The sequence below is a fragment of the Cataglyphis hispanica genome, chromosome 8 (assembly GCF_021464435.1).
Source record: "Cataglyphis hispanica isolate Lineage 1 chromosome 8, ULB_Chis1_1.0, whole genome shotgun sequence".
Lineage (NCBI taxonomy): Eukaryota > Metazoa > Arthropoda > Insecta > Hymenoptera > Formicidae > Cataglyphis > Cataglyphis hispanica.
The window spans coordinates 3,512,285-3,538,157 of NC_065961.1; the positions used below are offsets into that span (position 1 = coordinate 3,512,285).

A 25,873-nucleotide genomic window follows, 5' to 3' on the forward strand; every position below is an offset into this window, starting at 1 on the left:
AAGAGGTGACAATTGACAAATGCAATAGCACGCGTGGGGGAAATCAGGGGGAAACATACACACGGAGTGGCAGTGGCATGTGCGTGTGCGTACAGCGTATCCCCTCCAGCCTCTAAGCTTCTAGCGCCAGCGCGAGCGTATTCTCTAGCATCTTTGCGTGGAAGGTTATGTTTACTTGTACACGTGTTGGAAGAAATCGTCTCGTGATATAGGAAAAAAATGGCTAGAAAGAGTTTAGCTGACAAAATAAATACCTTGATTACAGCAAAGCCGGATTTTGGCTCGGATGAAGAACCGGAGGAAACGAAGGCGAAAGTTGTGGAATATTACGATGAGAATGATGTCTCGGAGGACGAGTTACGGCAATCAAAAATTCGCAGACAAAATGTTGATACCTTGGACAAAGTAGATAAGAGGTAAAGATATTTTATATTTGTATCTGTGTACAAGATTAGTATCTATAAACGAGAAATTTTGATCCATGAAACATATGATCTATTCACACTATTGATTTGTTGTTAAAATAGGTATGCTGGTAAAAAGGTCTCAAGAAAAGATGTATATAGCGATGAGGATGATATCAGTGAAAATGAGAGCGAAAACTCTGAGGAATATGTGAAAGATGAAGAGATAGGAAGTACATCGGAACAAAGCAAGAATGAATCTTACAGCGATGAAGAAGATTCGCAGCAGGAGTCTCAAGATGATGAGAGTATGTCTGATGCAGAAGAGCAGGATGATTATGATATAGATAATTCACTTTCTAAACAAAGAGACTCTACTATCAAAACCATATCTGAAACAAATGTTAGGGCAGAAGTAGAGAAAGGCAATTGCATCAGAAATCAACTTAAATTTTGGGAAAATTTGTTGGAGATGCGAATAAAGCTGCAAAAATGTCTTATAACTAGTAATCAAATGCCACAATATGATATACATAAGAAATTTCGGTCAGATACAGACTTTGTGAAGAAGACCAATGAGACTAAAACCAAACTGGTACTGACTTTAGATAACATGTTACAACTGAGAGATCTTTTATTAAAACAATATTCTGAAACGAAAAATCTATGTACTAGTTCCAAGAAGAGAAAAGCTGAGAATACAAACGCAAATGATCCAATGGATGAAGAAATACCTTCTGACACTGAGGATGCATTAGAAAATGAAAAGGAATCATCTATTGACGAAAACGCGGAAACGGCTGAAGGACAGCCCGAAGAAATACCCCGAAAACGTCTCAAATACAATGATTACGAAAAAGTTTTACAAGAAAATCATGATTCTTATAAAGAATATAGAGATTCTGTTATAAAGAAGTGGAACGACAAGACGCGGATTGCTACAGGTTCGAGTAAAAGCTTAGGTCAGACTACGCTTAAACAAATTGAATTTGCCATGAGTGACATAAGCAAGTTACGGAAGAAAACTCAGCTGAAACGTTCCGAGTATAACATCGTCGGTAAATCTTTGTTGACTGAAGATAACGATGGTAGAAGAATTCAGGAATACGATGCGGAAATTTATGATGATGATGATTTCTATCATCAACTGTTGAGGGACCTGATAGAATATAAATCATCGGACGTGACGGATCCTGTACAACTCAGCAAACAGTGGATCCAATTGCAAAACATGCGTAAAAAGATGAAGATGAAAATCGATACTCGCGCGACGAAGGGTCGGAAAGTGCGATACAATGTTCACAATAAATTAGTGAATTTTATGGCGCCCATCACAGTATACGATACATGGACAGATAATGCGAAAAATGAATTGTATAATTCATTATTCGGTAAAATAAAACCGACGGATGAACAAATAAAGCAGTAGTTATGGAAGTCTAAATTATAGTCACATAATTTTAACTTTGTAATATATAAAAATTGATATATGAATGTATAGATTGACACATAAATTTCTCAATCCATCTGTTCCATGAATCGGATTAATTTAATTAATATTCTTTCATACAAAAATACATTTTTTTTATCATCGATGATATTTTTATACTTTTTAAACAAATCTGAGTACTATTATTTCTATAAATAATATTAATGTTTTGAATCATTAATATAATATATTAGGTTATTTTATTATGCACATATTAATAAATTATATACAGATTATATGTTGATTCTCTTCAATTAATTTTCTTATGATGAATCTCGATTTCCGCTTTATTAATATCTAATTTGCTGATTTAATCAGTAGGAAATCTTAATTGCAATTAATAAAATTAGAACAAGAAAGAGAAAGCTCAATTTTTGATATACATATATTTATTATGCACATACACACACATGTATATATCCCAACATTTTTATATAAATTTATATTATCGAACACAAAAATTATTAGAGATATGTTTTATTATGATACAAAATATTTATTTTTAAAATATGCATATTTTATATATTTTTATACATTTACGCACGTTATTAAGTTGCAAAAGACTACGATTATCTTACAGTTTTTTTTTTATTAATTGGCTCAATTCTATCATTTAAACTTATGACCTTATTCTACTTTGTTATATGTAGCATAAATATGTACATATTTATGTCGCAATGATATCGAAGTGATTGGGGACAAAGATTGCTCCGAAAAGTATATTATTACTCCCGTCATTCGAATGTCTCGTAAAAGATTTCCGCGTTTAAATTAATTAGATTTTAAAATAAAATTACGTATATACGAAAATATTTATTACGGAATCTTATTAATGCAAATTCCAAATATCTATATATATGTGATATCTATATATATATGTTTATAATTATACTACAATTATGGTAATTGCCTCAACAATGATATATTATTAACGATTGCAGTACTTACGTAAAATGATATCTTTGTTCGTAAATGTGTTTTGTATATAATGTATGCGTATCTTATGTAAAGAGCGCGCTATTATCTATAATATCGAATTCGACTTTTAAATAATTATTTATTGGTCCTACAATGAAGTGCCATCGTATCAATGAGATATTTCTTGAAGTTTTCATGCATATTGAATTTGAAACATATCATAAATATTAGCTGCAGATCTTTGCAAACGATGTTTGACTTCAATGAATTTGCTTTTGCGTCTACCGATTACAATCTGATTAAATTTTATTATATATGATTAAAAGTAATTTTATTATCTATAATTAATTTCTTATTATATATAATTGATTCATCTCCTTTTCATAAAAACTAAAAACCAGACACCCTCTGTTTATATTATATTTATATTCGTTTATATAATATAAATTTTTATCGATGATAATTAAAACGATGAGATTTGTTCATCGAGTAAAAAAAGAAATCATCGACTTACAAAATGTAGTTAATAGTGAAAAGATTTGCGTCCAATATCCGATATATATATATATATATATATATATATATATATATATATATATATAATAAAACACGTGCGTATTATTGTATAATAAAAATGATTGTACGCATATATATAAAATATAGTGTAACAGCGAAAACGATTGCGTTATCCGATATATGTATATACATAATATACCATGCGTACTATTGTATAATAAAAATGATTGTATGTGCGTATATATAAAATGTATATCAGCGAAAGCGTTTGCGTTATTCGATATGTATGCGATATCCGACATATGTATAATAAATATATATATATATATATATATATATATATATATATATATATAATAAAACACGTGCGTATTATTGTATAATAAAAATGATTGTATGCGTATATATAAAATATAGTGTAACAGCGAAAGCGATTGCGTTATCCGATATATGTATATACATAATAATATGCCATGCGTACTATTGTATAATAAAAATGATTGTATGTGCGTATATATAAAATGTATATCAGCGAAAGCGTTTGCGTTATCCGATATGTATGCGATATCCGACATATGTATATGCATAATAAAATATTTGTATTTATATTATTGTATAATAATAAAAATAACTGCGTGCATGAGTGTATACAAAATGCAATATATCAGCGAAAGCGATCGATCCACTTTTACTCACAAATGCATATAAAATTACGTCGGTAAGCCAAATATGAACCATTTTTTCTATTTTATTCGAATAAAACGTTTTGGAAAAAATTCCGGTTTATATTTGACTTGCTCATGTATTTTTAGTATTTGAGAATAATTTCTAATTAGTATTCAATGTACATTATGAAACAAGAATATCTCTATTTTACATATATTGTAATACTTGATAAATTAATATACTTTCTAGACTTTTTAGCGCTATTCTTGTTTCTAAATTATTTTATTTTATTGCAAAATGGAAAATAATTATGTATAACGTAATTATGTAATATATTTTGTAATTTTTAAAAATAAATAAAAACTACATTTAATAATACAAAATGCATTCTCATTAAACATACCCATACATCCATTCCCATATCTCTTTTTTAATTATATTTTCCTGATACATTTTTGCCGATTTTTCGTTTTTAAAATGATTGAAACTGCATTTCTTGTAAATTAAGTATCAGGAAAATATCATAGTATATAATATATAATATAAGCAAAGAAGTGGAACAAACCAAAGTTTCAAGAAACGCTAAAAATTAAATATTCGAAACCCGCAAAAGTATCAGGAGAACATGATCAGCAAAGAGGTAATGTATCAAAAGAACATAATCAGCAAAGAAGTGGAACAAACCAAAGTTTCAAGAAACGCGAAAAATTAAATATTTGAAATCCGCAAAAGTATCAGGAGAACATGATCAGCAAAGAGGTAATGTATCAGGAGAACATAATCAGCAAAGAGGTGGCACAAATTCAAATTTTAAAAAGCGCGAAAATTTGAAGCTTCAAAATCCGCAAAAGTATCAGGAGAACATGATCAGCAAAGAGGTGGCATATTAGGAGAACATAATTAGCAAAGAGGTGGCACAAATTCAAATTTTCAAAAGCGCGAAAATTTGAAGCTTCAAAATCCGCAAAAGTATCAGGAGAACATGATCAGCAAAGAGGTGGCATATTAGGAGAACATAATTAGCAAAGAGGTGGCACAAATTCAAATTTTAGCGCGAGAATTTAAAGCTTTAAAATTCGCAAAAGTATCAGGAGAACATGATCAGCAAAGAGGTGGCATATTAGGAGAACATAATTAGCAAAGAGGTGGCACAAATTCAAATTTTAGCGCGAGAATTTAAAGCTTTAAAATTCGCAAAAGTATCAGGAGAACATGATCAGCAAAGAGGTGGCATATTAGGAGAACATAATTAGCAAAGAGGTGGCACAAATTCAAATTTTAGCGCGAGAATTTAAAGCTTTAAAATTCGCAAAAGTATCAGGAGAACATAATCAGCAAAGAGGTGACATAAAGTGAAATTTTAAGAAGCACAAAAATTTTAAGCTTAAAAATCCGCAGAGATATTAGATTTTTTTTTTTTTTTTGTTTCGCGAAGGAAGAGAAAAATGCATTATGCATTCCCACCGGCCGGTCCGGTGGGATATGCGGGACTCGCACCCGCTAAAAAACTCTCCCTGTAAGGTCAACTTTTGGTTGCCACCTCTTGCTGATATATTTACACAAATTTAAATTCTGAGATATAAGGAACATGATATAGGCAAGGAAGGTAATACAAATGAAAACTTCAAATTTTTAATTTTAAAAACTTCTATTTTATTTTATTTTCTCATTTATTATAATATATTATAGTATAGTGAAAATTATTATCTAAATATTAATTGTTCTTACAATTTATTACACAATTTTCACATATAATCCCTGTACAATTAATAAATGTGTAAGGAGAAAAAAATCCATATATGGAATCTATTCATATATATACATAATACAATTTTTTAACGTAATACAATTATTTATATCTCAGTGCTAACATAGAAAGAAAAATATAAGAAAGAGAAATATGCAAAAAAATGGCAATTTGTAATGCTATATATATAATAGAATTGATATATAAATGAAAATGAAGCTATTAAATAAATTTAATTGGTGATTAAGCAAATAAAATCGCCAGCGTCCATGCAATGCATTCTTTAGCACTCTTAAGGAAAAATCTCGATTCTTTATGTGAACATAGGATTAATTTCGGAATCACGGTAAGATATATATTCGCATGCAGTATTTTATTCGGACTCTATTATCATTGATATGATATTTATTGTTGCAAACAAAATTGATTTTAAGAAATTCGTTACTCTTTATAAGAAACGTTGCAATTACCAAGTAGAATAAAAAATATATAGTATGAATTATTGTTCTTAACAAGATATCACTGTTTCTCTTAAATGATTACTTAAATATAAACTCTAGCGTTTTCATGACGATTAATACAGAAATAAAAGAAAAAGAGACAAATTACTTTTTGCAAATAAAATATATATATGTCTTTAGTCTTTATATAATATTTTTGTAGGATTGCATAAGATTTTATATAATATTTAAGCACAAATTTAATAGTATATTTTTATGTACAATAATTTTATAATACAAATTTTATGTTTTTTGATATGTAATAAAAAACTCAAATCAATATTCAGTATAATATATGAGAGATTCTATTTTTTCTCTTCGCGCCATCTTTAAAAAATGATAGTGATAGAGAATCAATTTTTCGATTGTATTATAATAATATACATCAGCGGATATTTTCGTCCCTTCACATAGACATCCAAGACTATTGTCGCTTGCAATTCATTGGTATTTATTTCGGCTTTCGTCATAAGTTTCCACTCACACTCCGGATGTGTGCTCGATCGACGGCACTGTCTCCGACACGTTAGTTCTATCAGCAGCGATTTGACACTTGACCCTTGACGCCGGTCCGAGTGTCTGCGTTGGCGGATAAATCGCAAACGTCCTGCGGAATCCGCAGTCCCTCGTCGTTCATCGGACGCTTAATTATACGCACGCAGCACCGAATTCCATTACTGATCACGTGTAGATCGCGTCTCCCTTTTGCATCTTGCAAAACTGTTAACACGCGCGACGTTTCGGCGTAGAAGGTGAACGATAGATAAGTTCGCTTTTTTTGTGTCTCGCCGCGATACGAGATTTTTTTTTCTCAATGTTTTGTCGAGCGATATGTGTCAGCATACGCAATGAGAATATGGATTGAGGATATACATGTGGAGATAATTTGTGATCGGCCCAGGAAATCACTCATTAAGTGACGCGCGCAAGGATTATTCGCGAAAACATTTAAGTGACGAAAGTTCACGCTCTCACGCGTAAAGCACGCAGTCCTTTTCTTCTTCACGATCCATTCAGAACTGGGTCGCGCCTAGAGCGCGTGTTGATTGATCTTAAACTGTGAACGACCCGACCCACTTCTCGTTCTAATTGTTCAAAATCGTAGCAGAGATAATATTGTAATTTATAATCTATAATACTTGGAAAATATCAAGAATTAAATTATATCAAGAATAAGTGTTCTTCAAACATCGAGATTCGGACTACGCATCTTACGCATCGAGTAAGTAAATCTACGATTTATGCACGTGCAACTTCTCTTTCGACTTTTTTACAATTCGTTAACTTATAATTATCTTCAGTAAACAGAAAATGAGGACATTTTTTAGAAAAATTTTTTTTCTTTTTGTTAAAAGTAAAAGTTAGAAACATTTCTGAAGATAGTTGAATCAAACGGCCATAAATCGTATTTATATTATATAAAGAGAGTTATCTCGCATCATCCCCTCGTCAAAGATACTCCATCGATGTCGTTGGTATCGACGTTTTATCATATCAGAGTTACTCACTATTTGTGGAAATAAGTAACAGCGAGTTATTTACACACACGCACACGCACACGCGCGCGCGCGCACACACACACACACACACATATATATTCAATTCTAATTTCAAGATTTAGAAAAATTAATCTTGTATCTACTCTTTTAAATTTTTTATTTTTTACAAGAAGTAAATATATTTCTAATTTCAATATATATATATATATATATATATATATATATATATATATATATATATATGTTTTTTTTGTGCACGTCATTTCATCCTAAATTCGTAGAACACTAATCAAGTTATATTCTTCGACAAATTGCATTATCGATATGTCGATACGCAAGGACAAGCGAGGGAGGATTCTTAATTGAACTATATTAACAACTTTATTCAATAAAACCATATTCTGTGAACACGTATTACGTCATATAAAAGAATCCTGTACAAATTAATATATATTTTTTTGCTTTTGTCATGAATTTATTATGTATTAAACTATAATTTGCGGTTTTGAATTATTATCACGTAATTTCGTGTTCAAGTAAGGCTTTCAAATTTTTAATCTAATCTAAGTGTGTTTTTGGGTGAAAACATGACATTTTGTTTTTTTTTAGTGAAATAATAGCGTAAACGTTATTTGACCGAAACGAGACAAGTCAGCGTCGTATCGACTTTGTCTGCGCATTCGTCTGCATTATATTGTGAAAATAACGAGAACCTAGATAAGCATCGCGACATTTATTGACGCCCGTTGAAGAAGATTATTTTTCCCTGTCATATATGTTGAAATTTCTTATCGAACCTTTTATACATATACAGAAGACATTCTGCATTTTAAATTATTCGATTCTTAGTAATTTCTTCCGCAATTATCGCACGTTCCATAATACAAACTTCTGTGTTTGTTGCTGTCCAGAAAAATGAATGAAAAATGATATTACGCTTAATAATGTTTTGCAACCATCCTTTTATCCGTAATTCCAATTATCCGCAATATAGCGTTGATAAATTAATGCTGCCAAAAAATATCTATATCGCTCAAAGCCCGAAAAATAGTATCGATGGAATGAAGATAATTGAAGAAAAATAGCTCATTAATATGATATCTTAACGTGTTCTCCCAATGATGCACTTTGCGCTTCGGGGCCGAAGTTCCGTGTCTCTGGCGCATGTTTAACGTATGATATGACAAGCGGATTTGATACTTTGAACGCAATCTGCGTTGATATTTTTTAATATTAAGATCTTCGCACAGTAGCGCGTGTAATATTGCGTGAGATACATTAGCAAGGATATTTTTCGTAAGTCTCTCGTTGCTGTTCTCTTCTTTGCATTTCACTTGACAAAAAACAGCTGTTCAAATTGTGGTCATCTCTCCGAACAGTTCGTCGTAACCCACCACAGTTAAAAAAAAAGGTTGCCAACTAATTCGAGCCTCAATATCTCCTACAATATGCTCGGACCTGCGCTGAACATGCTTCGCTAGGTCGGCGGAAAGTAAGCCGAATCAGTATCGCACCCCACACGACGAGGGTTGGTTGTTCATCAATAGTTGGCAGAGACGAGGCGATTACGAACGGATCTCTCTCCATTGACGGAGATTATCTCAAAATATACCATTCTGCACTCTGTACGGTTCATCTGCAGTGTTTTCTCTTATTTTAAACAACAACTTAAAGGCGATTCCATCAAAGAAGACAATTTATTTTATTCTGTAAGATAAAAAAAAAAAAATTAAACTCACTTTGCAAGATATTATGATATTCGAATCTTTCTATTATATATATTTTGTTTCTTTAGACATTTTCTTCACGCTAAGTATTTTATAAGAAAATCAACACATACGTCAAAATTAAAAAAACAAAAGATTTTTGTAACGAATTACATTTTTCCGAGTTTCCAACAATCAAAAAATGGCAATTTATTTGAAAAACAAGAATGTATAGATTTTTCTATTTTTTTTTTATTTTAATTATGTATTTATAATATATAATTGTTCACGCATTTAATTGAATCAAGAGCCATATTTAACTGTAACATAAACTCTTTGAACGTGACGACTATGTTTAAAGATTGTTAATTACAAATAAACCATTTATCAAATATTTGTCGCATCAAATTGAATCGGATGTTGTATCTCATGTCAGCGTAATGCAACCCTTTGAACGTGACTGCTTTGAACATTTAGAGACCGAGACACTTATCACGAATAAATCATAGGCTGGCGAATACTTGACGACGTATCTCTCTACGAATTGTCGCACGTTCCACTGGAATGCCTCGCGAACATACGAGACGCATTGTCTCGATCTACTCTTTCCCAAATTATCCAAGCTGAAAAGTACGAACGTGAGGTCGTACTCGCATGAATTCGCGTCACGCGTGTGATCGGATGTACTTTCTTCAAGATTTCTTTTAGCATTTTTTTAAATTTTAGGCAAAAATAAAAAGAGCATTTAATTAATTCTATATAGTTGGAGCGAAGAAATAGTCCCATTGCAAAAAAAATACTCGTTTTCATAAAATTTAACGCGATGGTTGCAGATGAAGTAATAAGTTCATTCACGATATGGAGATACAGTTAAGCGAAACCGACAATGAGGAGAGCTTCAAGTGCAATGACACGACGGAATTGCCGAGCGAAATGCGTTTCAACGACGGTCACCTCGTGACGATAGTCACTTACAGTATCCTAATGATAATATCGGCCGCCGGGAACATTAGCGTGCTGATAATGACTATAATAAAGAAGCGAAAATCCAAGTCTCGAATAAACACCCTCATAATGCACTTGGCGATCGCCGATCTCCTTGTAAGTATTCAAACATAATTAATGCGTACTCAAACGCGCAATTAACTTGTGATAAATAATTATATCGCTGCGATAAATAAAAGCGCGATGATTGAAATTCGATGAATCGATGTGAAATTTTATCGAATTTAATTATTATCTAGGTGACATTTTTAATGATGCCGCTTGAAATCGGATGGTCGATAACAGTATCGTGGGAAGCCGGAGACGCGATGTGTCGTATAATGGCTTTCTTTAGGATGTTCGGCCTATACCTTTCATCCTTTGTAATAGTTTGCATAAGTATAGACAGGTCAGCGCGTAATAACAATCTCGATAAATCGCGATCATTTTATATGAGACGCGAACGAAATAAATTTCTCTTTTTTTTATATTTATTTTGTTAAATATCTTGATATATTCGAATAAATGATACATAATAATAATTATATATACATTCGATCTATAGTGTGTTTAAAATCTTACAATCGTATTCAGAATATATCTTCACCCGTTTAATACAACATTACAGATATTACGCTGTAATGCGGCCTCTCCAAATACTGGACGTTTACAGGAGGGGGAAAATAATGCTGATGTTCGCGTGGATTGGTTCCGTGCTGTGCTCCTTGCCGCAGGTGCGTTAATTAGCACATAATCGCCACGAGATCACACCATCTTATTTCATTATCCTGACAAATTTAAACGCATAGTGTTCTCTGTTCTTCGCAGATGTTGGTGTTTCATCTCGAGACGCATCCGAATTACACCTGTTACACCCAATGCATAACTTTCAATTTCTTCCCGTCACACATGCACGAAATTTCCTATACTTTATTCGGCATGTTGATAATGTATTGGTTCCCACTTATCGTAATATTCTACACTTATAGCAGTATTTTCATGGAGATCTGCCGCAGGTCCAAAGAGAAGAGCGAAGGTACAATCGATATGATTTATCGCACGAGAATTATTCGAAAACATATACGAGAATTATTCAAAAACACATTTTACACGCGAATACACTCTCAATCACACACACACACACACACACACACACACACACACACACACACACACACACATGTATACACATAATGTTGCATTATATCTATGTCTCTTATTCGTAAAGTTCTCTAGAGTGTCATGTCATTTAATGCTCGGCAACAAAATAAAGCGATTAATCAACATGGACATTCTTTCGCAGATAAAATACGTCGTTCCTCGAGCGGTTTTCTAAGTCGAGCGCGGGTACGCACTTTAAAAATGACGATAACCATTATTGCCGTATTTATTATGTGCTGGAGTCCTTATTACGTGATGAGCGTTTGGTGAGTGACAATTTATTTTTCAATTTTTACAGGACCCTCTTTTCTTTCCTCGCTAACTCGAAATTATATTTGCAATAATAATGACACATTCCGCAAAATCAGCAAAATTAATCGAATCGATTATGCAAAAAATATTGACTTTCAACGCAATCAACGTTCACGGTCACAGATAGACTTATATAAATTCAACTCTATTAAAAGAAAATAATAATAATAATAATAATGTTTTAGATTTTAAACCACTTACTTGAGAAATTTTGTGCTGTTTATTTGCACGATTATTATTCTTGTACGTAAATAGGTACTGGTTCGATCGGCCGTCAGCTGAGAAAGTCGACGAACGCATTCAGAGAGCCCTTTTCTTCTTCGCGTCCACCAATTCCAGCATGAATCCCATCATCTACGGTATTTTCAATATACGTCAGAGAAACAAAGTAAGTATTTATTACCTGAAACTTGAAAGAATGATATTAATTTTAGTAAAATTTCTTTTCAAATGTTTTTTTTTATAATTATTACTATAATTTTATTAGCCTTTGCTTTCTATTGTAATTTAAATATTCTAATATGCGACAAGATTTTTATAAATTCAAACTATGTAGTCGAGAAGAAAAGAGAGAGAGAGAGAGAGATAGAAAGAGAGACAAAGTTCTGCGTAATAAGTTTTTAGATATTCATTATACATACATAACAAAATTACTCGAATAAAATTATAGTCAGTTCAGGCGTGAAATAGAACTCGATACGAATTCATCAATTCGAGGACGAATTCATATAATCATTTTGTTAACACGATTATTTGCGCCTATGTATTGTTAACGCATAATGTGTAACACGTAATTTCGTCTTACAATTGCAAGAGTAAGTTTGCACTATTATAATTGCAAAGAGAAAATATTTTTTAAAAAACATTACTCAATTTTCTATTAGCAATTAAAACAAACATATCAAACATATTAAAACGTATAATTTAACACATTTATTTCTCTATCCTACTAATATATTCAAGCTGCCTGTTATGTACTTGTACTTTCAGGCAAAGCTTCAATCCCATCCCCTTCTAAGGCCCATCAACACAACTATGGAACTTCCAGTAGTCGCATACGCCAAAGATTCCATTTTCACCATTTTCGTAATTGCCTTACCGATTCTCTTTAATCCCTCGACTTCATATAACAGACGCTCGTCGCATGATCGTGGTAATTATGTGCGTCCTTATTTTACCATTTTATCCTTGTTATTAAAATTTACAAGTGAAAAAAAATTGCTTCATCTAACACAAAAATATTTACAAAAATATTTAACAAAAAACATTAATTGCTTCATCTAACACATTAACAATATTTACATTGCTCTTTTATGAAAACAAATAAAAAAAGGATTATTATCGCAAGTATAAAGAATGACGCAAAGACACGTGATTTCTGTGTCCAAAATGTCGATTAGATATTTCGAAGATTTTTAAACCTCTTTTTCTTACGAAAATCTTCGCTCTCTAATTTTTAGACGCCGATGCGTGCAGCCACCATCGAGACCAGGCTCACGCCGCTGTCTCTGTCCGTCAAGCTCCTCGATTGATGATGAACGCGACGTTTGCCAGATCAAACAGATGTGTCTAGAAGAATGTGAATCTTTCTATGAAAAGGAACAATCATGAATTGCGATCGTGAGTTGCGATTCGAACGACACATCTTCACCGTCCATACGCGATGCAAATTCTATATAGCGTCGTGTACATAGAACCGTTAAAAAAGTCTTCTATTTATATATTTTTAGATATATATATATATAATAAGATTAGACTACAACAAAAAAAATAATAAAAAACGATCGCGATCGAGTTACGCTCGATGGATCCTTGATGCAATGTACAAGCGAACGAATTTTCCTCAGTGAACTACATATTATACTCATCCATTTCTAGATATATTTATTTCGATGTTAGTTAAGTTTTATAGAATAAGTGACCGAGTGATTTTTATACGATATAATTACGATATTATTACGATATAAGTAGTGTTTAATAAGTCAGTACAAGCTTCGTGATATGTGTCTTTTTTATAATTTTGCGATGCAAGATTGTACAAACAAGTTGCGTGAGCTATTTACAGCACTGCTAATAATTTCGCGTTTATAGTTTCGTATTTTTCTAATGGAGAAAAAAAATACGAAGAAAATCCATCTTTGTATTTTGCGTTTTGTGTTCGCGTGTTACGCACATTTTTCTCGCCACTTAAGAGCCTTAAATATAAGCCTGCAAAATTGATTTTTTTTTAATTTTTATAATATTATTTCTGTACAAAAAAAATGAAATAAAATATTAATACATGTGACACGTAAAGTGCGTAAGGACTATTCATCCCGCGTATTTGGATAGCGTGATGTAATAACGCGACAACGTAATAATGTATTTCGATTCGTAAAGTAATCATTGTAAGCACTTTTTTTTTTCTCAGAATCGAACACATCAATGCCAGCTCATTGTAGTCTCAATTGACTTAAATCTGCGTGACTCCGTGCCGGGTCTGATGCGATATATGTGACGAGCCTGTGTTACATATATCAAGTTCAGGGCGCACATTATATCCGTAATGCCGCTTAATTAAGAACGAAGAATTGATCACACAATTCAGAATGGACTCCGCAAAGTCTCGGTCGGCATCCGACACGGCTAGAATGTAGTTAATGACGAGGATGAAATGACTCTGGGTCGAAGCGATCCCTTTCGTTCCGCGTGTTTGCAACGGAACGTGTACGACGTGAACGAGATACGCGGCATAACGTATCGAAATGTAGGAACGAAGCATTTCGCCACGTTATAATCGGCGAGAGAAATCGGGAGAGAGACATATGTGCTTATGCCAGTGACGTGAAATTTTACGAATGTACAAAATTAATCTATGTTTATATTAAAAATATTATCGATCCGGCAAGAAGTGAACGCGATTTGAAAAGAATTCGTATAGAAATTTACTTTTAATTAAGTCACGGAGAGTTTGCGAAAGTTGCGTATTTTATTTTAGAGACATTCTAGGTATATATTATGCGATCTATTTTTATTTTATCAATTTTCTCAAATTAGTAATGTCATTATTTCCGAGAGATCGCGCTCGATTGTAAAATTAGTATAATCGAGTTTCGGATAAATCTTTCTTCTATTTTTCAAAGACACCGTGTACGCTGTTAGAGGAAACTAGGCTTCGCTATGCAGCATGTCTACGATTTGAAACTAGTGTGGATGTGTAGGTGGGACCACTTCCCACACAAGCGTAACTGGCACAGGAGCGACATTGTAATATACCTGTTGCAAGGTCCACCGCATCGAAGGGATAAAGTAAACTTCCATCGAAATATTCCATGGAGAATAGCTTATTTCCTTAAAAAAAAAAAAAAAAACAATATATATTAGCAATATATATTAGCACAATGTGACGACAGCATTGGCGACAGTTTTATTAAGATTAATATGCTCCGAAGTAATATGCTAATATATTCTCGATATTAATTGATTCCGCCGAGAAGTTTACTCATGTCACCGTAGAAGGAAGAGATTAATTTATATTGGTGCCGGTTGTGTCTATTTGTGACTCTCGGCGCGCCTTTTCGCTATGACTATTTCATATCGTATAAAAAAGAAAAACAACCTTGTAGGCGTGTGCATACAATATCGTCACAGGAGTAATGTATTAGTGACATCAGGACTAATCATTCAGACAGATCATGCGGGCAATAATATTGCTTACTCTATTATCCGTTTCCCTAACCATTATACATGAATGATCTATCGTACAATTAAATGTATTTAATTTTTCATACAAGAGTAATTTATTAAATAAACATTTAAAGAATAAAATCTTTAAAAAAAGAAAGAAATTCAATTCTTTATCCATAACTGCTATCCCAATCGCGTGATTTTATCATAAACTTAATCCACGCCTAAAAATCTTTATTTATTAATTTTTATTTAATTTTTTAATTATTTACCTCTCTATCAATCTTTATCTTTTATTCCTAAAACTGATTTTATATCAAGCAAATTTTCTCTTTCGCGCTTTCTTTCCATCTCTCTTCTCGCGACAATCATAATATGCGATATAGAAGATTTACCGTGATAAATCCTAAAGTAAATCTAATAATTCTAATTCATTAATGTTTTCTCCATTCGCTATATATCGGTGCAAGTAGCACCGTACAAAATCTCGTTTGTAAAGTCGTATTCGTGGGCGACGTATAAAGTCGCGGACGGTTCGTGTCCGCGCCTCAGTCGGCGGCCGTGCTTTCTGTATCCGCGCGCGTGCCGTCTGAGACGAGAAAACGCGTAACGGAGCTACAATTAACAGGGAGGGAAGACGTACTCTTCGAATCTCCTCTCTTTTCTCTGCTTAAAAATTCCATCGCGGAAAGTTTAATTAACGGAGTGAGTCGGAAACGCGTCACAGGATGCGTGTCCTGACCTTGTTGATTCTCGGGCTACTAATCGTCTGCGTTGTCGAGGGTAGCGTCATCCGCGACGAAGGTAAAGAATTCGATCACGCTGGAAAAGTGGAAAATGTTTTTTGGATTTAATCTCGACGAAGTGTCTTGCATCGCTTCCAGAATTTAGATTTTTTTTTTTTTTTTCGTTAATTAATATACATTTATAGTGATTATAGATTTTTCCTAATATTCTCTTTTATTTATTCAAAAATCTAAATATTGATAGGGTTTTCTTATAGAATCACTTCCCTTCCTACTATTAATTTTGTTCGATTTAGACGTGTTTGCACTATCGAAGACCATTCTCGGTGCTATGTGCAAGAAACTTGATAGCGACGCGAGATCGGTGACCACTACTTGATATGGTCATTTAATTTCTGCTCATACTGTGCCAACACGCGTGCAATAAATTAAAACCGAAATATTCTTCTATTTATTATTAATATTTATTTATTTGTATTCAGTATTAATTATAATATTAAATCCATTAATTTCAACATATCCATTATTTAACGCATGGTATTATTTTTAATTATCCTACTTATATTATCTTTTTATTTCATTTCAACAGCCTTAACTGCGAACCTGCAAGATGTGCGGTACGAAGAAGAATTTATTATTGCCTTGTCGAACATCAAAGTTAAGAAGAAAGCCAGCAATTCGATCGAGACTCTATTAGCCGTAAAATATAAACAAACAAAAACCAAAATGATACTCAAACTGGATCGACGAAGGAAGCGCGGTGAGCCGACAAATTCCTTCCGGATCACGATTTCCTTAATTATTCATATCACAAAATAAGTTGACTCTCGTCGTTCCAGTTATACTCGAGAGCCACGACGATAGGGGCCGACGCAGCTTCGCGTATGTCAACGTAGACTCCCTTTCGGTAAGCACGCCTTTGAAGAACCTGATTATCCTGGTAAATCAGAATCGACTCAATGCCCGCATGGATGTTTATGCCGAGTGCGTCTACGAAGGCTCTATACCGCTCAAAAAAACCTTCCGCAGCATAGCCGAGAACGAGGACCCGTTCACAGAAGTGGTAAGAATTAAAAATATTTATTGTCAGATTAATATTTTTAAATAATATATATTTTTTTTGTTTTTTTTTTCTTATATACACTGCGTTAATTCGCGCATTTTATTTATATTTGTTGAGGAAAACATACAAACGTAAATTTATTTGTTTCAAATCGAACGTTGAATCTAAAATTTCTGCTCACATTTTTGTTCTGCTCGATATTATTTTCCGCTCGTTATTTTTCCCCGCTTTTACGATTGCACGACGATTTATTATTTACGTATACCGTCCGTGACGTCCGCAAACGTGGGACGACGTCTTTCCAAATATGGTTGACGAGATCTAAGCTAGTTGCTGCTTCTGTTACGTGCACCTGGTCGGTTTACCCAACCCAGCTACATCTCTGATTACTCGGATGAATTGAATTCGTTTCAATGAATTATTCGTGGCCTATTTCTGTTACTGGTATTATTTCGACTTTATGCATTGTTATTCTACGATTTCTTTCTATTCTCGTCTCGTAATTTATTAACGATAAGTAAAATTCTACATATTTTCACAAGTTTCAAAAAATATTTAACAATATTAAAAATACTATTATGTATATCATAAAAGCAAATTTTTGATTTATAAATGTTCTCAGTTATTTAATTGACAATTAATTTACTTGATAGTTAAAATTTAATAATTTTTTTTTATTGAAACTAATGTTAATTTATTAATAAATACGTCGCAATTTTTTTAGTTTAGAGAACGAACATACCGGGTGAAAGTGTATCACCTCAACATCATCGAGGCGATGAAGAAGCAACATTGTCCCGATAATCTAATCGATCTAATGCCTCCGACAATTGAAAATTCGCAACAGCCGAATTATACGAAAATTCCTAATCAATCTGATGGGACCGATGGTGATGAATCGACTACATTGGATCAAAATAATAATTCTACACCATCCGTTGACCAAAATAACTCAAAATATCCGAATGACACAAAAACTCCTGGTGAAAAGAATGATCACGATCGACCAAACAAAAAGCCGCGACCTTCAGGAAGTAATAAAAAACCTGATAAATATAATCCAAACGGCTCTTCCGACTCGTTCTCACCTCCTGACAAAGCGAATGAGATGGATAACCTTGATTATCCAGAATTTCCCTCTTCACCGTTTAATTTCCAACCATTGCATTCTACCACGGGATATCGCCCTACTAAACGACCTAAGAAACCTCAATCAGGTACAGGACCCAATGGATCGAATGAACACAGTCCCAATAAATCTGTAAACTCGGACGAGATGGATGACTTAGATGGATCTTCGAAACATCGTCCCACTAAACGTCCTAAGAAACAGCAGACCCACTCAAGTACAGGACCTAATGGATCAAATCAACACAACAACCCAAATAAACCTGAAAAATCGGACGAGATGGATGGCTCAGATGAATCTTCGAAACATCGTCCCACTAAGCGTCCTAAAAAACCGAAGTCTCAATCAGGTACGGGACACAATGGATCGAATGGTCCCGATAAATCTGGAGGATTGGACAAGATTAATGATCTTGACTATCCAGATGAGTTTTATTCTTCACCGTTACCGTCTCCATATTCTAACGAACAGTATCATCCTTCCAAACCATGGACGAAAGATGGATCGGGCGAATTCGATGAATTGAATCCACATAATTCTAACAAGAATCCTTTTCCAACATCAGATGAGTTTGGATCTCCCGATAAGCTTAATCGACCTGGTCGAAGTCCACATGTACCCGACGAATATGAATATCCGGATGACACGCATGTGTCGTTACCTAATAAAAGACAACCCGTAAGAGGCGACATTGGAATCCAAAGTCTGGATGAAAGAGGTGAGTGAGATGTAAGCAAATTGTTTACCATTGTTCAAAATTTAACGCGTTTTCATGAAAAATATTTTCCAGTCTGCCAGACCGACGATCGAATCGTGAAAACCTTGAACGAATTAATCAACGTCACCAGGAAATTCGGGAGGGAACTAGAACTAAATGTGAGTAAAGCAATTAATTCTTAGATATTAAATTAATATACATGCACATATTGTATGCGCGCGCATATATATTCATAATATATTAAATTAAGATTAATCAAACATGTTATCATTCTCTATTGTTTTGTTTCGAATAAATAATTATATAAATTAAATTTAAATGATTAAAGAAACTAAAAATTGAATATTTTTAGCACGATACGAAATTGACGTTTCGTCGATTTAGGATACTTCGTAAAAAGAAACATCAGAATTAGTTATTACGTATAAGAAAAAAAAAATTGCAAAGCTTAAAACTTATGCGATTCATTGTCTGGCCTTTTACAGAGGCAGGAAACACAACATCTTCGTCGATTGATCGAAAACTGCGCGGCGTGTCGTACACCCATCGGTGAGTGACGTTCCGTCGTATTGAAAGGACACGTGCTCGAAAATAACAGTTCTCCTAACTTAGATGCTAGCCGTGAATCGTACCGTAATGTCAGTTGAATGATTTTATCTGTCTATCACTCTCGCGTTCTCAAATTTAATCTGCGGCAGTTGTCAACGGAAATGTCTATTTATAATGCAACGAGTTGTATTAACCAATCTTACAACGCAATAAATGCCTGTTGTTAGAAAAATTCAACTTTGTTGTGACTCTTGTATTCTTGCGTGTTGCGCAGTCATATATAACATATATTTTCATTTAAATATCTCTTTCGACGTGTGGGCGGGGGCTAATGTGTTCAAAACACGATGCTTGCATCTGTATCCAATTGCTCGATATAAACAGCGCTATTTTTTTCTTGTTTTTCCGAGACAAAAGATCTTGCCTATATAATATAATATCGAGCAAATTTTTACTTTCTCGTAAAATTCGCTTCTCGATAACTTATCTGTTCGACTACTCTATCCATCGCCAGAAATTAGATTAAAATTAGACAGCTTTATAATTGCATTATTGTCTCCGCATTATCCCTATTCTAAGTAAATAGAGTATGCGCAAGAGATTCATGATATTGATCCTAAGTCGATCTCGGTTAAATATATGCCTATACGTACATCACTTGCACGTGCACGTACGACACGCTGGGGCGTCGCATAATTTTCCGGGGGTCCGTGCCGGGCCCGCTCGACGAACGCGTATGGGAGATCGGAGACTGAAAATATCCCGAAAAATTGGCAAATTCACTCAATCGTCATTCGAGCCGTGATCCCGGTAATTCCCGTAGTGCCACCACTGCCGCTGCTCACGTGCGATCCTTCACCGTGCTACCCCGGCGTCGAATGCCATCAGACATCGAGGGGACCTCAGTGCGGTCCCTGTCCCCGCGGTTATACCGGAAATGGACGGGCCTGCAACAAAATCAACGTCATCACCTGCGTCAATCGACCGTGCTTCCAGGGAGTGCGTTGTTACGATGCCAGCGACGGTTACAAGTAAAACTGCCATCACGCATGTTGTCTGATTCCTAAAATAGATAAGATAAAAAGGATATAAAAGCAAGAGTCTGTAATAATATGTATCTTGTTAAATAATGAATAGTAATAGTGTTTCACGAGATCGTACATTGCATTTGAGTATAATCCTTATTTCCAGATGCGGTAGATGTCCCATGGGATACGTCGGCGATGGCGTAAGATGCGATAGGCAAAGAAACCCATGCGAAACACATCCCTGCCATCCGGAAGTCAAGTGTTATCCGATTTACAGTCCACCATATTTTAGGTAAACATCAGCGGCGTACTTATTTGAAAGTCTTACTCAACGTCAATTTCTTTAATTTCTTTCTGAAAGAAAAAAAAAAAACGACATAGAAACTCGTTTTATTGAAATGCAAATTAATAAATTTTTAGCGGGTATAAAGGGAGAAAGAAGAAATTATAAAGAAATAATATAATTAAATCTTAATGTCTCTCTTTAACTTGACAATTTTTTTTTTTAATTTTGTTATTTTTCGATTAAACAAAAAGATAGATTTGAATGTACTTTCACCTCATGTTTTTTAATCAAGTTTAAACGTGATACAGATGCGGTCCGTGTCCATTGGGATATGTGGGTAACGGCACGGTCTGCCACGATGCCAACGAATGCGAGCTGGCTCGACCCTGTTTTCCCGGAGTACGGTGCATCAATCTCCATCCCGGATACAGATGCGACAGATGTCCGGCAGGTTACACCGGACCTATGACCGAAGGTGTCGGTGTCGAGATGGCCAGGACAAAAGTACAAATTTGTCGGGATGTAAACGAATGCGAAATCAACAACGGCGGATGCCATCGTGATTCGGAATGCATTAACACGGAGGTGAGAAATTTTTGAAGATTCTAAATTATGACTTGCGAAGAAATAAATTTCTTGCCTATATGTTTAAACTGTTGCTTGTTATTCCTATGAAGGGATCTTATAGATGTGGTCGTTGTAAAGCCGGTTACATCGGTAATCAAACAGTGGGATGTCATCTTCAACAAGATCTCTGTCCGGATATGGTAACAGTCTGTGATGTCAATGCTAATTGCATCGCCACGTACTTCAACGAATACTCGTGCAAGGTAAATATCGATGCTGTGTATCACCTAAAAAAAATTTTGTAACAACACAGATTAAAATTTATACGTATAATGTATAAACAAATTATAATACATAAACAAACTATAAAAACAAACTTCTAGAAATAATTGTATTTAAATGAAAAAGAAAAAGCAGAGCAAAATTTTACAGAGAATTTTTATGTAATTAAAAAAAAAATATATATATATATATATTTAATAAAACAAACTCGAGAGAAAAATATATCTAGGAAAATTATTTTTAAAAGATTAAATTTACTTAAAAAAAATGTGTGTATCTTTTTTGGAAATTTTTTTTTGTAATTCTTTTCTAAACTTGTTGAATTTCAATCTTTTATTTATAATTATTTTTAACTTTATAGATTTAAAATTAGAAAAGAATAATGCTACGTAAATTATCTCTCTTCCATGTTATCTTATTTTACCGAGTAAAAGAGAACATGACAGATTAAATTATGTTCGAACATATCGATTAAAATATTTTGATACCTCTTTCGTAGTGTCGCACCGGTTGGGCCGGAAATGGATTCTCTTGCGGTCCTGACACTGATAGCGACGGTTTCCCCGACAGGAGTCTGCACTGCCACGATCATCGCTGTCAAGTCGACAATTGTCCGACGGTACCGAACAGCGGGCAAGAAGACGCCGATGAAGACGGGTCTGGCGATGCTTGCGACGACGACGCCGATAATGACGGCGTATTGAATTATGCTGACAATTGTATAAATATTTATAATCCGAATCAAATGGACACGGACGCAGACAAAATCGGCGACGAATGTGACAATTGCCCGACAGTTCCGAATCCGAAGCAGAGAGACTTAGACGACGATAACATAGGCGATGAGTGCGATAGCGATATGGATGGCGACGGTAATTATCGCTATAATTTTAAATGTTAAAAAATTATTCACAAGTTTTTAATAGAATTAAATAGACAGCGAAAAAGGCATTTCATATTTCTCCGTCGTTAAAAAGTAATTATTGACTATATCGTTATCTATAATCAACTCGTGAATGTGATTTTGTGTACTTATAATCTTTTAGGTTTCGAAAATACCCAGGATAATTGTCCCATGATAAAGAATCCTAATCAGCGTGACACCGATATGGATGGCATCGGCGATGCCTGCGACAATTGTCCGAATATTAGCAATCCCGACCAGGCGGACATTGACAGCGACAGCGTCGGGGACGTTTGCGACACCGACATGGATCACGACAGGGATGGTGTTCAGGATGATAGGGACAATTGTCCGGACGTAGCGAATCCCGGACAGAACGATCTCGATCACGATAACATCGGCGACGAATGCGATAATGACATTGATGGCGATAATATAATGAACGCGATCGACAACTGTCCTTATGTGTACAATCCGGATCAACTTGACATCAATCGTGAGTGTAACAACTCTTTTTTTTGTTGTTGTCACAACAATTACGTGGTTTTGCTACGTTGAGGGAATAAATAAGTTTATTTATTTGATACAATTTTGTTATATCAATCATGTGACGTAAATAAAACAAAAAAAAAACAAATACGCAAAATCACTATTTAAAAATCTTAATATCTTTCTTAATTTTCATACAATGATAATTATATATACTATCTATTGTACAAGAAATTGATTATTACTAATTGTTATTATTATTTGACAGAAAAACAAAAATCAGACACACACAATTTTAAATAATATAATAAATATTTATAGAAAAACAGAGAGATGTATAAAAGGAAACAAATTATACTCTCTCAAATAGAATCAGTATTATTATCAATAAGCAGTAGTTTCAATTATAATATAGCACAGTAAAATCTCAATTGAAAAAAATTAATTATTAATATTGATTAATTTTTTAGTGAAATCTTACTACTTTAATCAATGAAATAGAAAAGCAAAGTGTTTGCACTAAAAATCACTGAAATATTAATTTTCTGTGAAATCACTGCTTTAATCAGATATTTTCACTGATTTAGTTTCAGACAGTACGTGATGATTGACATTGTAATGTGTACCTTTTATATTTTGCATATAGACGACGGTATCGGCGATATCTGTTGGAATGACAATGACAACGACACAGTTATCAATTCTCACGACAACTGTCCCAACAATAGTTTAATATGGGCGACAGACTTCCGGAAATACAAGACCATCAACCTCGATCCTCTCGGTACATCGCAAGAAGATCCTGTATGGAGAATTCATAACGACGGGGCAGAAATTTGGCAGCTTCTCAATAGCGATCCTGGAATCGCTATAGGTAAGTTTATTTTTATCGTAAAGTATAGAAAATGCATCAAAATAATTTACAAACTTCATAAAAGTTTTCCCTTCCCAATAATTTTTACATCATTTCTTTAAATTTCAACAAATGTGAAAAAAAAGCTATAAAGCTATAAAGCTTCTAATTAATTCTACAGACTATTGCAATTGTAAATTATTTTCATCCATTTCCTTATCTACGTCAAGGACCGGATGTGTTCATCGGCGTCGATTTCGAGGGAACCTTTTATGTCGATGACAAAGACGACGACGACGATTTCGTGGGCTTCGTTTTTGGCTATCAGGATCCTCGACATTTCTACGTTGTTTCCTGGAAAAAAGGTGCGCAAGTTTATTGGATGGGATCACCGTTCCGCGCCCATACCGAACCCGGCATTACATTGAAACTCGTCCAGTCCGAAACTGGACCGGGCGAGATGCTGCGAAATAGTCTCTGGCACATGTATGATATTCCCAATGAGGTGAAGATCCTCTGGAGAGATCCAAAGCAAATGGGCTATCAGCAAAGAGTATCGTACAGATGGTATTTGACACACAGGCCAAAGATTGGCCTGATTAGATTCTGGTTATATCAGGGAACGCAATTAGTAACTGATTCCGGAAATTTGTTCGACTCGACGTTGCAAGGCGGTAAAATAGGTGTCTACTGTTTCTCGCAGGCGGGAATCATCTGGTCCGATTTACTGTACAAGTGTGAAGGTAAAGCAATTTCTATAAAATAAGCTACAAAACATCGCAATTGGAAATTTCAGAATACATCATTTAAAGAAAATTATAAAAATTTTTCTTATTATAGTATATATAGCAAATATGTTCTTTTGTCATTATAGTAAATATAATAAAGATAAGATAATCATCATGCATACGCACACACAAAATAAATTACGCCACAAAAATTAACAAAAATTTTTAAACAATTACAATTGATGTGTGTATGTGTATATATATATATATATATATATATATATATATATATATATATATAGCTAAAAAATTAATATTATTTTCAGAAACCGTGCCTCGATCCATATGGGACGAATTACCTGATAATCTAAAGAAAGAAGTTCAAGTGGGAATTGAAACAGGTCACCAGCAGCAAATAACAAACCGAATGAATTACGATTTCTAAAACAGATTCTCGGTGAAAAAAACGAGTCAATAAAAAGTGGCAGGGATTACGAGAAAATTTAAGAATCTCCGTAATTTTAATTCTGAAATAATCATGGAGTCATATCTATGCGAATTATAATATTTGCTATAATCAATCGTCAAATTGCAATTCTTTGTGAGAAGTTTTGTACATTTCTTAGGTATATATAGACATCTTGTAACACAGATATTTAATATTGCAGAATATATGTGTGAATATTATATCATATTTTTTCTATTTAACCTATTAATTAATTTTTATTGTATCGGAAATAATTATTCAAATATTATTTTACCTCAATTTCAATGTTAGTATAAAATAAAACGTATGTATATTTTATGCAGATATGAGAGGCATATCGATTAATATATATCATAATCTGAAATGTATAAAATCATAATAATTTTAATTGTTGCAATTCTTTTTATGTCTCTAAGAAATGCAACTTTTGTAAAAATTATTTTCGTACTTTAATAATAGAGCAAAATAAAGTACTA

General features: G+C 33.7%; 3 protein-coding genes across 6 annotated transcripts; all 3 read left to right on the forward strand.

Annotated features, from left to right (window-relative positions):
• Positions 1 to 11: 11 nt before the first annotated feature.
• Positions 12 to 3,511, forward strand: LOC126851283 (protein AATF). Its single transcript, XM_050595047.1, has 2 exons — positions 12 to 416; positions 528 to 3,511. The coding sequence occupies exons 1-2, from the start codon at positions 220 to 222 to the stop codon at positions 1,831 to 1,833; spliced, it is 1,503 nt and encodes a 500-aa protein (XP_050451004.1). The 5' UTR covers positions 12 to 219; the 3' UTR covers positions 1,834 to 3,511.
• Positions 3,512 to 6,535: 3,024 nt separating this feature from the next.
• On the forward strand, positions 6,536 to 15,729 carry LOC126851287 (adipokinetic hormone/corazonin-related peptide receptor variant I). Of its 4 annotated transcripts, XM_050595053.1 has the most exons (10): positions 8,107 to 9,035; positions 9,119 to 9,448; positions 10,279 to 10,546; positions 10,690 to 10,838; positions 11,058 to 11,163; positions 11,258 to 11,465; positions 11,733 to 11,856; positions 12,158 to 12,290; positions 12,893 to 13,055; positions 13,363 to 15,729. In XM_050595053.1, exons 3-10 carry the CDS (start codon positions 10,304 to 10,306, stop codon positions 13,473 to 13,475), a joined length of 1,239 nt encoding a protein of 412 aa, XP_050451010.1. In that variant the 5' UTR covers positions 8,107 to 9,035; positions 9,119 to 9,448; positions 10,279 to 10,303; the 3' UTR covers positions 13,476 to 15,729. The 4 variants fall into 4 exon arrangements, with proteins under 4 accessions (XP_050451008.1, XP_050451011.1, XP_050451010.1 ...); XM_050595051.1 differs by lacking the exons at positions 8,107 to 9,035; positions 9,119 to 9,448 and adding an exon at positions 6,536 to 7,462; XM_050595052.1 differs by having other exon boundaries at positions 8,107 to 9,364.
• A 363-nt stretch (positions 15,730 to 16,092) lies between these two features.
• Positions 16,093 to 25,597, forward strand: LOC126851271 (thrombospondin-4). Its single transcript, XM_050595024.1, has 15 exons — positions 16,093 to 16,372; positions 16,904 to 17,074; positions 17,154 to 17,377; positions 18,102 to 19,224; positions 19,297 to 19,382; positions 19,710 to 19,773; positions 20,597 to 20,804; positions 20,965 to 21,093; positions 21,396 to 21,672; positions 21,765 to 21,917; positions 22,436 to 22,808; positions 22,983 to 23,336; positions 23,976 to 24,203; positions 24,413 to 24,925; positions 25,237 to 25,597. Exons 1-15 carry the CDS (start codon positions 16,297 to 16,299, stop codon positions 25,353 to 25,355), a joined length of 4,098 nt encoding a protein of 1,365 aa, XP_050450981.1. The 5' UTR covers positions 16,093 to 16,296; the 3' UTR covers positions 25,356 to 25,597.
• Positions 25,598 to 25,873: the final 276 nt, after the last annotated feature.

Excerpts from the sequence above, each read along its gene's own strand:
- LOC126851283 (XM_050595047.1), top strand. The coding sequence starts at position 220 with ATGGCTAGAAAGAGTTTAGCTGACAAAATAAATACCTTGATTACAGCA. Across the intron at positions 417-527 it reads TTGGACAAAGTAGATAAGAG|GTATGCTGGTAAAAAGGTCT; the intron begins GTAAAGATATTT and ends TTGTTAAAATAG.
- LOC126851287 (XM_050595051.1), top strand. The coding sequence starts at position 10,304 with ATGGAGATACAGTTAAGCGAAACCGACAATGAGGAGAGCTTCAAGTGC. Across the intron at positions 10,839-11,057 it reads GTTTGCATAAGTATAGACAG|ATATTACGCTGTAATGCGGC; the intron begins GTCAGCGCGTAA and ends ACAACATTACAG. Across the intron at positions 11,466-11,732 it reads GTCCAAAGAGAAGAGCGAAG|ATAAAATACGTCGTTCCTCG; the intron begins GTACAATCGATA and ends ATTCTTTCGCAG.
- LOC126851271 (XM_050595024.1), top strand. The coding sequence starts at position 16,297 with ATGCGTGTCCTGACCTTGTTGATTCTCGGGCTACTAATCGTCTGCGTT. Across the intron at positions 16,373-16,903 it reads TAGCGTCATCCGCGACGAAG|CCTTAACTGCGAACCTGCAA; the intron begins GTAAAGAATTCG and ends TCATTTCAACAG. Across the intron at positions 19,774-20,596 it reads GGCGTGTCGTACACCCATCG|TGCCACCACTGCCGCTGCTC; the intron begins GTGAGTGACGTT and ends TAATTCCCGTAG.